The 13261-nt window shown below is 39.7% G+C and overlaps 1 protein-coding gene across 2 annotated transcripts in view; it reads left to right on the top strand.

Annotated features, from left to right (window-relative positions):
* Nucleotides 1-1927: 1927 nt before the first annotated feature.
* The window catches only part of SYTL5 (synaptotagmin like 5), a 116912-nt gene continuing 105578 nt past the window's right edge, over nt 1928-13261 (top strand). For both annotated transcript variants that reach the window (XM_040266318.1, XM_040266317.1), the window contains exon 1: nt 1928-2401. In XM_040266318.1, the coding sequence (XP_040122252.1) occupies nt 2283-2401 (119 nt within the window). In that variant the 5' untranslated portion in view covers nt 1928-2282. The remainder of the gene's footprint in view (nt 2402-13261) is intronic.

The raw sequence follows: 13261 nt of genomic DNA, 5'->3' as shown, positions 1-13261 counted from the left end.
ATCTGATGGAAAAAGCAAACCTTTCTATGTCTATGGGTCTATTTCTGCTGTGTAAATAAACTCGGTTACCAAAGGAGAAGGGTAGGTAGGCATTGATTAGGAGGATGGGATTAACATACACACGACTATATATAAAATGGATAACTTAACAAGGACCTAGTGTATACCACAGGGAATTCTACTCAATATGTTGTAATAACCTATATGGTAAAATAATCTGAAACACACACACACTCACTCACTCACTCACTCACTGTGCTATAACTCACACACTCACTCACTCACTCACTCACTCACTGTGCTATATCCCTGAATCTAACATGAAAAATCAGCTATGTCCTCAGTTTCTTAGTTGTGTTGGAGTCTTTGTGACTCCATGGATTGTAGCCCACCAGGTTCCTCTGTCCATGAGATTTCCCAGGCAAGAATACTGGAATGGGTTGCTCCTTACTTCTCCAGGGGATCTTCCCAACCCAGGGATCGAACCCACACCTCTTGTGTCTCCTGCATTGACAGGCAAAGTCTTTGCCACTAGTGCCACTGTATTTAAAAAAAGCCCAAACCTTTCTGATGAGCCCCGTTTACTCTTAACTTTGTTATTTCCTTTTCATGTCAATCTTGGCATCCTCTGAGCCTTACAGCCTTTAGGACTTTGGAAATGGGTTAAAGGCCTGCAGTATATTTAAAGAGTCTACTACACTCACTGAGATCTGGTCAGTTTCCCCCTAGTGGAATCGCTCTTGTTCTGTGCGAAGCAGTTCAGTTCTAGGTCATTTTAGCAAAGTTCTGGTTTCATTATATTATGCAGAGAACAAACACATGGGGACTTTGGAAAGTTAAAGAGGCCCTGGACTAGAGCCTGTCCTTTCAGATCTGAGAATTTGAGGTCAATCTGAACTTATGGTAACTGGGAGACCCCAAAGCAATCTAGGAGTAAGTATCTAGTTGCACTTGGAAATCTGGCTAGAATCAACCAAACCAAATCACATGCATGTAGATTGTAGTTCAGAGACCTAGAGGGAGGCTGAGGAACATTGTCGTGGGATGATGCCAAATCCCAAAACACAGTAGGGCATGCTAAGAGCTATCATTCTTAAGGGGATGCACAGAGAGAACCGAGGTACCAAGCCAATGAAAGAATGTGCTCAAGAATTAATATGAAGGAGAGGGCCTGGTGAGCTTAAGTTGACAAAATGGGAGTCTTAAAACAACTATCTTGCAGTATGTACTATAGATCTGATATAGTTCACAACCTTGTACGTCATAAGATATAAACCTATATTGAAAATAAAACGTCACCCAATAGTTGAAGTTCCTGTGTTCTCTGATTGCATCTCTGAATTTCCCATGAATTTCCTTGTATTTATGCTACGAATGTATGTGGCCTTAAACTAGATGTAATGTTTTCGAAAATTATTTCCTTCATGCATGAATTCTTCTGCAAGTGTTTTCATTCAACATTATGTTTGTGAGAGAAATTTAGGTTCATGCGTGCAGCACTGGTTCGTATTTGTTTTGTTAGTAGTGCTTTTTTATGTTGTGGTTCTAGTTTTGGGGAGGGAAGCAGGGAGGGCAGGGTGGAGCCACTTAAGGGACCTGTCCTGTTGTGGACAGTCCAGACTGTCCTAGTGACCCAGTTCACCCATGGGTCAGCTTAAGGGTGGTGACAGGATCTGGCTGGTAGAGGATGCTCGTTATAATGGAAGAAACTGAATTGACATAGAGAACTTGGAATCAACTAAATATAACTCTTTGATGCTGTAGTAAGTACAATAGATATTTCATCAGTGCATGTTTACAGATTGAAAAGTGGTGTTTGAGTTAGGTACATCACTGTTTCAAATACTAGACACACTTACAAGTGCTTTGGGGAAAATCACCTAATTAATTTTTCTTTCCTTTGTTCCCTCCACCTTTGCAGTATTTTCTGGATTCCGTCCCAGCAGATCTGTTTTCTGCTCTGTAGCTTCCTGCAGTAACGCTGAGCATCATTAGGGGAACTCAGCTGCCATTGGACTGTATATCAAAGCGAAGGCTTTGGAGATCTTTTCAGTTAAAACAATAATGACTTTCTTGAAATGTAATCCCAGTGGAGCTTGTTTTCTGTGTTGCCTGGAAGAATCCTTACCTACCATCAGCAGATCTTCAGAGACCCCATAAAAGCTTCTGTTCATCAAGCAACTGAGTGACTCTTGAGTTATTCACGGGGACCTTAAGAACTGTGGGTATCAATTTACCTGGAAAATTCAACCATTGCCACTCAGGACTACTGCTGAAATACCATGTCTAAGAACTCTGAGTTCATCAACCTGTCATTTTTATTAGATCATGAGAAGGAGATGATCCTGGGAGTCCTAAAGAGAGATGAATATTTGAAAAAAGTAGAGGACAAGAGAATAAGGTAATATTCTTTTGTCTGCCTTCTTGACTGCTTTCTGTTTGTTGGAAACAATTTAGACCAGAACTGGGGCAACTCCAACCACACTGGAGACCAGTGTAGGTCAGTGTCTTCCTGCATTCCAAACTATAGCATAGATATTAGAAAACATCTTTGGCACTTTATCATTTAGCCAGAAAGAAGGTTGGAATTGAGTGGTAAATATGGTGTTGATGAGGATGTTCATTTGCCAGTGACATCATAACTTGTAGTTAAGTGGAAGGACTGCCCAGGTTTGAGTACCAGCCCTGGGATGTACTAGTTGTGTGACCTTGGATCAGTGACTCGACTTGGTTTCTTCATCAAAACAGCAGGGGTAAGTATAGCACTCATCTTACAGGGCTGTTGCAAAGATTAAGGAAGATAATATATAGTACCTGGTACTTCAGTGCACAGTAATTTTTATCTATTATTTACTTGTATAATATCTTTCTTTGGTCAATCTTGGTGGAAATTTGTATCAACCAGAGCTGTGAGAGGAAGAGTGTCTGGAAACTGAGAAGTTCCCATTGTTTCCCAGAAATCATTTGAATTTTTTGAAATAAGTTTCTGTGTGAGGAAAGTTGAGTAATGTGGACAGAATTGAGTTTCACATGGGTTGTAGGCAGGGTTGATATTTAGCTGAATCCCTAGGTGTGGCCTCATCTGCGTTTCAGCCAGCATCCATTCTGATTGGTTACATCATCAGTTCCCAATGATCAAAGCATCATTCTGATTGGTTACTATGTTCATTATGATTGGTTCCTGCCTGACCTGTCCTTCTCACCCCTGAGTAGAGGGACAGAAATAAGCAGAGTTCCTTCCTCAGTCACTGTCTACTGTGTAAGGTGTAGTTTTGTGTATTGAGTATCTCTAAAAACTGCAATCAGAAGCTTATGTGTGTTTTACGTGAGAAAACACATCATAAGATTATCCTTACATGTTGCAAAAATATTCAATGTGCCTAAAGGAACTAGGATGCTTAGAATTGGAAAGACATTGAAATATTCTTGATTGATGCTCATTTCATAATGAAGAGCTCAGAGTTTTCATTTTCATTATTCTAAGGCATTCAGCTAATCTTAAAGGCTTTGATGAAATATGCTGTACTTTTTCTATGCCTAGAATTCAGGTGGCAGTGAAATCCAGTTAATAATGATTTTAAGGAATTCTGAAGTAATATTTTTAGCATTGATAGTCCAGTCTTGAAAAGTGTCTAAATTTTCTAATGGCATTGAAAAAGTGCTATTGTTTATGGGAGACAGGATACTAAGGAGTTATTGATAACATTCTCTGGGGAATTAAAAATCACTCTGTTCAGGAAAAAGCAATTTAATAATCAGCTCCCAGGAAAGACTGAAGTATAATGAACAGGACTTTGTTCAGAATATTTGTTCCTGTCATTCTCAGTAACTTTTAGTAATGATCTAGTATACTCCCTCTTTTTCTCTACCTTCCCTTGCCTTCTTTCCTTATTCTCTGTAAGGGAAATTTGGCCAAATCTGTAATATACAATAGAGCTATCAAGAATAAACATTGATTCCCTGGCTCTTTAAACATTGGGAAGACAGCAGAAGAAAGACTTTTACAGACCTAAGAGATGTTATTATAGAAAAAAGATTTTTTTGAAAAAGGCAATGTCATTCCCTTCCTTAATAACAACACTGTCTAATATTTAGTGCAGTTTTTTTGCTGCACTGACTGTGTTAGATGCTCTGTCTCATTTTATTGTGAGCTATCAAGATAGGAGCCCAGACGAAATGACTCAGGCTCTGTCCCTCTTCACAGCTTCCTGTATTGAGAAGCCATGCCAAAGTGGGTAATGTGGTGTTTAGAGTACATTGCTGTCAAATCACCCATTTCCGTTTGCAAATTCAAATCTTAGTTACACCATGAAGTCTTATCATCACTTTAGACTAATTGCCTGTATAGATCTAAGTTCCTCACTTGACAGAACAGAAACAATAACAGTAGCTACCTCATGAGCTTGTTGTAAGGATTAAATAAGGTAATATTACCAAGAGCCTAGAACAAGACTGACTTACAGTAAGCACTTAATAATGGCTGGCTAAAATCATTAGGGCTTATTGTTGGTTTGCGTTGCCCTTGATCTTATGAGTTGTTGTGAACACCATCACTCCAATCCTTTTCAGCCCCTTTGCTGGATTTGTGCTCTCATCTCCCAGTTTCCATGTGCTTTACTTCAAAAGACTGGTACCTTCCACCTTCTTTGGAGGACTACCTTTGGGTGGCTGGAGTAGCCCATAGGTATAAAGAACCACATGTACCAGATAAACTTGCGTTTTTGTCCCCACTGGGGTGCCCCAAGCCAATGGCTCGCCCCAAGCCAATGGCTCATGGGTATAGAAACCCCTTGCTTCCAGACTCTGCAATACAACTACTTATTCCCCCAAATTTTTATTGGATGATTATTGCTTTACAATGCTGTGTTAACTTCTATTGTACATCAATGTGAATCAGTTGTATGTATACATATATCCCCCCACCTTGAGCCTCCCTTCCACCGCAACCCCCGACCCCTCACTCATCGAGGTCATCACAGAGTACTGAGCTAAGCTCCCTGTGCTATACAACAGGTTCCCACTAACATTCTATTTTACACATGCTAGTGTATATATGTCAATTCCCGTTTTCACAAGTCCATTCTCTAGGTCTGTGTCTCTATTCCTGCCCTGCAGATAGGTTGCAGTGCAACTTCTGCTTCAGAGCTCCCCATGGGATCATGCTGAGACTGGCCTGTCACTATAAGTCACACCCTTCCTAGCCTCCCTTTTCTTCCCTTTCCTCCTTCCCCTACTCCCTTTTGCCCTTCTCCCTCACAGGTTCCTCCTGAGAGCAGTTCATAAGTCACGTGCACGGGTATCTACATCTCCAAGTTAGTTCCTCAAAAACCCAACCAGGAGATTGGTCAGACCAGGCAGTGAACTTAGTTAATTTCCTTCTATATCCTCCAAAATCATCAACACAAAGAATTTATGGTGTGGCAGATTTTATTGTAACAGTAAACATTGTTTTCACTAGGCTACAGCTGTGTGTGTTGGTACTTTGTGGGAGTCTGGAGGAATAAGTAAGTTATGATGAATAAGATAGAAAGTAAAGGAATGGTTTCACAGAAGAGCTAATGTAAGGCTTCTGTTTGGGAGGTTAGATGGTTTGACAGAATTCTTCCACCTCTAGGAGATTTTCTTTTGTAATTTTATTTATTTATTTATTTGGGGGCATTCTGGGTCTTCATTGCTGCGCGGGCTTTCTCTAATTGGGGCGAGCAAGGGCTACTCTTCCTTGTGGTGCATGAGCTTCTCATTACAGTGACTTTTCTTATTGCAGAGCACAGGTTCTATGATGCACAAGCTTCAGTAGTTGCAGCGCATGGGCTCAATAGTTGTGGCTCCTGGGCTCAAGAGCACAGGCTCAGTAGTTGTGATGCATGGGCTTAGTTGCCCATTGAAGCCCCCTTCCATAATATCTTATAGCAACTGAACATTAGCTTTTAGATCTGTGACAACTTAACCTTAGATTAAATCATTTGTCCAGCTGGTAAAGATCAGAGCCCATGTTCTCTCATTGCATTATTGCTTTCTTTCCCCCTATGCTTTGATGCTTTTGCGGAACTGCACCTATTCCGACCCTGTTGAAAGCCCATCCACAGCATTACTACTAGTTGTCAAAGAAATGGAACAGAACAGAAAACAGTTCTACAGTCTGGTATTTATTGACAGCTCTGACCTACAAGCTATATAATATATAATACAACTTTTATTGAAGTGTTGCTCTTATACAATAAAAACTAACAGGAGTTTTTTATGTGGTTCTACCCTTTATGCTGGTTGAAAACCAAAGTGCAAGCACATAATGACGTGTTCCACATAGGGAGCTCAGCTGAGATGGGCCACCAAGCAAACAGGAATTAGTGTCATCCAAAGACCACAGTGCCCAGCCTGGGAACCTTATGGCTTTGTCTTTAAGTGTTTGATTCCATCATTTTCCAGCACAATGGTGGAAGAAAGAGGAGGATGGAGAGACAAAAGGGGAGAGTGCATTTAAATTAGCTGTTTGGAATCCTTCAGATAAGCTAAATATTTGGTTCAAATGGATTTGAAGCGATTTCAAGAATTACCCATTCACCCGGGAAGTAAGGGCAACCAGTAAGTGCCAAACAACAGTATCTTCTTAATACTCTACAACTGTTTGATCTGTTGGGCTGTTTGTTTTTTCAACTCTTATCACTGCCACTAAGAATGAAATTGGTTTGACCTTCTCAAGAGCCTAAAGACACACTGTTCCCATTAAACACCAGGAGAACTATTGGAGTGGACTTCTAGTTTGGTAAACATCTTGTTTTATTCCTAGTATTAAATAGAATTGCCACAAAGCTTCTTAATAGATTAACAGAAACTCTCAGCATGAACATCCTTGTTCTCTAATAGAACCCAAACTCTTAGTGAGTCACAAAGACCTGGGGGAAAATATCTGACTCTGCCTTAAACGAATTTAAAACCTTAGGGGTTTTCTCACTAAATACCTTATTAATTCCAACATACACACACGTAGGGAAACTAAGTTAATTTTGATTCTATACCATTTTCCTTCAAGTGATTCATATTGTAAGTCTCATCATAGGCACAGGGCCACAAATACTTAATATTTGATGACATTTCAAACCATAGATTGTCCAGTCTGACAAGTGTAATTATTTAGACATTGTTTTTGTTTGAAATAATACGGTCACCATAGTCATGAGTAAAATTGTTACCTATGTAGATATGTATGTATTCATATATGTGTATATAAATATATGTGTGTGTCTATATGTCTTAATACACACACAGTTGACCCTTAAATAGTGCAGAGGTTATAGGTTCTCAACCTCCCTATTAAAAACTAGAGACATCACTTTGCTGACTAGTCTCTATTTTCAAAGCTATGGATTTTCCAGTAGTCATGTACGGATGTGAGAGCTGGACCATAAAGAAGGCTGAGTGCCAGAGTTGATCCTTTCAAACTGTGGTGCTGGAGAAGACTCTTGAGAGTTCCTTGGACAGCAAGGATATCAAACCAGTCAATCCTAAAGGAATCAGTTCTGAATATTCACTGGAAGGACTCCAATACTTTGGCCACCTGATGTAAAGAACTGGCTCATTGGAAAAGATGCTGATGCTGGGAACGATTAAAGGCAAGAAGGAAAAGGGGATGGCAGAGGGTGCGATGGTTGGATGGCATCATTTACTGACTGATTTTGAGCAAACTCTGGGAGATAGAAGACACAGAAGATTTATGTGCTGCAGTCCATGGGGTCAGAAAGACCTGGACATGACTTAGCGACTGAATAACAACAACCCTCAGTATAGCCAAAAATTGGAGTATAACTTACAGTTGGCCCTTTGTGACCACAGTTCTACATCTGAGGATTCGATGAACCATAGATTATGTAATGCTGTAGTATTTACTACTGAACAAATTTGCGTATAAGTGGACCTGTGCAGTTCAAACCTGTATTGTTCAAGAATCAGTTGTGTACATCTCTTTGATTATTCCCTGAATTCCTCTTTCATTATCCTTTCCTTTCCTTGCATACTGTCTCCAGCTTGATTTGGTGTAGAGGACATGACCCTAGGCAGCAAGGATTCATTTGCACTCATGTCTAGGAAGGTGCCATTCCCTTTTAGCCCATGTAACCTGTAACACGGCTGGATGTCCATAGGGTAGGATGTCAGGGCTGGGAGAATGAATTCATCTTCCACAGTTAGGTCAGTTCATAAGGGAAGATTTAATTAAGCAAATACTAACTGTATTCCTGGAGAAATGTGCGTATTTTTCCCTAGGTAAATACACATGAAAGCTTCACTAACAAAAATGTTACCTCTGACATTTTAGTTTTCAGGAGTAAGACCATTTTATATGAAGTTAATCTTCTCTAAATATTAAGGTTCCTATAGTAATAGGAGTTAGGGTTTAATTGATTTAACTCTGTAATAAGAATAGGCTAACATGTATTTAATAAATTTTCTAATCATTATTTCTTTGCAGAGTAATTAAGCATATCTGGTAAACATTTCATACAAATGTCTAAAACTGATATAGCTGTTACATGGCAAAGGACTGTTTTAGGTTTCTAAACTTAATGCACTTAAATCTATAAAGGGCATCAATAACTACAGTAGTTTTATATTATAAATTCTTAATTCACAAAGGAATATTTATCATCTTATGATACACTTTTTATTATGGAAATAATGTTTATGACAGAAAATTAGAAAAAAACATACAATATGAACTTTAAAAACCACATGGGACCCTCTTCACAGAGGTAATTTCCACTTTTGCATTTCTTTTCTATTACTTTTATGTGTGTACATGTAATGTTCATATAATTGGAACCATTTTATATATGTAATTTTGTATCCTCTAACTTTATTGTTGTTGCTCAGTCGTGTCTGACTCTGTGTGACCCAAGGGAATACAATATGCCAGGTTTCACTGTCCTTCACTATCTCCCAGAGTTTGCCCAAACTCCTAAAATTGAGTCAGTGATGCCATCCAACCATCTCATTCTGTGTCACTCGCTTCTCCTCCTGCTGTCAATCTTTTCAAGGATCAGGGTCTTTTCCATTGAAATGGCCCTTCACATCAGGTGGCCAAAGTACAGGAACTTCAGCATCAGTCCTTGCAATGAATATTCAGGGTTGATTTCCTTTAGGATTGACTGGCTTGATATCCTTGCTATCCAAGGGACTCTCAATAGCCTTCTCCAGCACCACAGTTAGAAAGCGTCAGTTCTTTAGTGTTCAGCCTCCTTTATAGTCCACCTCTCACATCTGTAAATGATTCCTGGAAAAACCATAGCTTTGACTCTGCAAACCTTTTTCAGCAAAGTGATGTCTCTGATTTTTAATATGCTGTCTAGGTTTGTCATAGCTTTTCTTCCAAGGAGCAAGTGTCTTTTAATTTCATGACTTCAGTCACCATCTGCAATGATTTTGGAGCCCAAGAAAATAAAATCTGTCACTGTTTCCATTTTTCCATCTACTTGCCATGAAGTGATTGCATCAGATGCCATGATATTACTTTTTTGAATGTTGAGGTTTTATTTTTTTATTGAAGGATAACTGCTTTACAGAATTTTGTAGTTTTCTGTCAAACCTCAACATGAATCAGCCATAGGTATACGTATATCCCCTCTCTTTTGAACCTCCCATCTCCCTCCCCATCCCACCCCTCTAGGTTGATAAAGACCCCCTGTTTGAGTTTCCTGAGCCATACAGCAAATTCTCATTGGCTACTTATTTTACATATGGTAATTAAGTTTCCACGGTACACTTTCCATACATCTCACCCTGTCCTTCCCTCTCCCCATGTCCATAACTCTATTCTCTATGTCTGTTTGTCTATTGCTGCCCTGTAAATAAATTATTCACTACCATTTTTCTAGATTCTGTATATGTGTGTTAGAATACGATATTTTTCTCTTCCTGACTCACTTCACTCTTTATAATAGGTTCTAGGTTTATCCACTTTATCAGAACTGACTCAAATGCATTCCCTTTTATGGCTGAGTAATAGTCCATTGTGTGTATGTACCACAACTTCTTTACCCATTCATTTGTCGAAGGACATCTGGGTTGCTTCCATGTTCTAGCTATTGTGAATAGTGCTACAATAAACAATGAGATACATGTGTCTTTTTCAACACTGGTTTCCTCAGGGTATATGTCTAGGAGTCAGATTGCTGGGTCATATGGTGATTTTATTCTTAGTTTTTTAAGGAATCTCTGTACCAGACCACCTGACCTGCTTCTTGAGAAATCTGTATGCAGGTCAGGAAGCAACAGTTAGAACTGGACATGGAACAACAGACTGGTTCCAAATAGGAAAAGGAGTACGTCAAGGCTGTATATTGTCACCCTGCTTATTTAACTTCTATGCAGAGTACATCATGAGAAACGCTGGCCTGGAAGAAACACAAGCTGGAATCAAGATTGCTGGGAGAAATATCAATAACCTCAGATATGCAGATGACACCATCCTTATGGCAGAAAGTGAAGAGGAACTAAAAAGCCTCTTGTTGAAAGTGAAAGAGGAGAGTGAAAAAGTTGGCTTAAAGCTCAACATTCAGAAAATGAAGATCATGGCATCCAGTCCCATCACTCCATGGGAAATAGATGGAGAAACAGTGGAAACAGTGTCAGACTTTATTATTTTGGGCTCCAAAATCATTGCAGATGGTGATTGCAGCCATGAAATTAAAAGGCGCTTACTCCTTGGAAGAAAAGTTATGACCAACCTAGATAGTATATTCAAAAGTAGAGATATTACTTTGCCGACAAAGGTCCATCTAGTCAAGGCTATGGTTTTTCCATTAGTCATGTATGGACTGTGAAGAAGGCTGAGTGCTGAAGAATTGATGCTTTTGAACTGTGGTGTTGGAGAAGACTCTTGAGAGTCCCTTGGACTACAAGGAGATCCAACTAGTCCATTCTGAAGGAGATCAGCCCTGGGATTTCTTTGGAAGGAATGATGCTAAAGCTGAAACTCCAGTACTTTGGCCACCTCATGCGACGAGTTGACTCCTTAGAAAAGACTCTGATGCTGGGAGGGATTGAGGGCAGGAGGAGAAGGGGACAACAGAGAATGAGATGGCTGGATGGCATCACAGACTCGATGGATGTGAGTCTGAGTGAACTCCAGGAGTTGGTGATGGACAGGGAGGCCTGGCGTGCTGCAGTTCATGGGGTCGCAAAGAGTCGGACACAACTGAGTGACTGAACTGAACTGAACTGATACTGTCTTCCATAGTGGCTGTTATCAATTTGCGTCCCCACCAACAGTGCAAGAGTGTTCCCTTTTCTCCACATCCTCTCCAGCATTTGTTTGTAGACTTTTTGATGATGGCCATTCTAACTAGTGTGAGGTGATATCTCATTGTAGTGTTGATTTGCATTTCTCTAATAATGAGCAATGTTGAGGATCTTTTCATGTGTTTGTTAGCCATCTGTATGTCTTCTTTGGAGAAATGTCTGTTTAGGTCTCTTTCCCACTTTTTGATTGGGTGGTTTGTTTTCCTGTTATTGAGTTGTATGAGCTGCTTGTGTATTTCAGAAATTAATCCTTTGTCAGTTGTTTCATTTGCTGCTATTTTCTCCATTTTGAGGGTTGTCTTTTCACCTTGCTTATAGTTTCCTTTGCTGTGCAAAAGCTTTTAAGTTTAATCAGGTCCCACTTATTTCCTTTTGTTTTTATTTCCATTACTCTAGGAGGTGGGTCATAGAGGATCTTACTTTGATTTATGTCTTCAGGTGTTCTGCCTATGTTTTCCTCTAAGAGTTTTATAATTTCTGGTCTTACATTTAGGTCTTTAATCCATTTTGAGTTTATCTTTGTGTATGGTGTTAGGAAGCATTCTAATTTAATTCTTTTGCACGTAGCTGACCAGTTTTCCCAGCACCATTTATTGAAGAGGCAGTCTTTGCCCCATTGTATATTCTTGCCTCCTTTGTGAAAAAATAAGGTACCCATAGGTGCATGGGTTTATTTCTGGGCTTTCTATCTTGTTCCATTTGTTTATATTTCTGTTTTTGTGCCAGTACCATACTGTCTTGATGACTGTAGCTTTGTAGTATAATCTGAAGTCAGGAAGGTTGATTCCTCCAGCCCCATTCTTCTTTCTCAAGACTGCTTTGGCTATTCAGGGTCTTTTGTGTTTCCATATGAATTGTGAAATTTTTTGTTCTAGTTCTGTGAAAAATGCCATTGGTCATTTGATATGGGGATCACATTGAATCTGTAGATTGCATTTGGTAGTATAGTCATTTTCACAATATTAATTCTTCCTACTCAGGAACATGGAATATCTCTTCATCTGTTTATGTCATCTTCGATTTCTTTCATCAGTGTCTTATAATTTTCGGTGTACAATTCTTTAGTCTCCTTAGATAAGTTTATTCCTAGATATTTAATTCTTTTTGTTACAACGGTGAATGGGATTGATTCCCTAAATTCTCTTTCTGATTTTTCATTGTTAGTGTATAGAAATGCAAGTGATTTCTGTGTATTGATTCTGTATCCCGAAACTTTGCTAAATTTACTGATTCAGTTCAGTTCAGTTCAGTTGCTCAGTTGTGTCCGACTCTTTGTGACCCCATGAATCGCAGCACGCCAGGCCTCCCTGTCCATCACCAACTCCCGGAGTTCACTCAGACTCATGTCCATCGAGTCCGTGATGCCATCCAGCCATCTTATCCTCTGTCGTCCCCTTCTCCTCCTGCCCCCAATCCCTCCCAGCATCAAAGTCTTTTCCAATGAGTCAACCCTTCACATGAGGTGGCCAGAGTCCTGGAGTTTCAGCTTTAGCATCATTCCTTCCAAAGAAATCCCAGGTTTGATCTCCTTCAGAATGGACTGGTTGGATCTCCTTGCAGTCCAGGGGACTCTCAAGAATCTTCTCCAACACCACAGTTCAAAAGCATCAATTCTTCGGCGCTCAGCCTTCTTCACAGTCCAACTCTCACATCCATACATGACTACTGGAAAAACCATAGCCTTGACTAGACGGACCTTAGTCGGCAAAGTAATGTCTCTGCTTTTGAATATGCTATCTAGGTTAGTCATAACTTTTCTTCCAAGGAGTAAGCGTCTTTTAATTTCACTTAATTTCATGGCTGCAATCACCATCTACAGTGATTTTGGAGCCCAAAAAAATAAAGTCTGACACTGTTTCTTCTGTTTCCCCATCTATTTCCCATGAAGTGATGGGACCAGATGCCATGATCTTCGTTTTCTGAATGTTGAGCTTTAAGCCAACTTTTTCACTCTCCTCTTGATGAAAGT

Source organism: Oryx dammah, unplaced genomic scaffold, assembly GCF_014754425.2.
Source record: "Oryx dammah isolate SB20612 unplaced genomic scaffold, SCBI_Odam_1.1 HiC_scaffold_23, whole genome shotgun sequence".
In the NCBI taxonomy this organism is placed as follows: Eukaryota; Metazoa; Chordata; class Mammalia; order Artiodactyla; family Bovidae; genus Oryx; species Oryx dammah.
The sequence above is the reverse complement of the archived record's forward strand: the minus strand, read 5'-3'. Positions and strand labels throughout refer to the sequence as shown.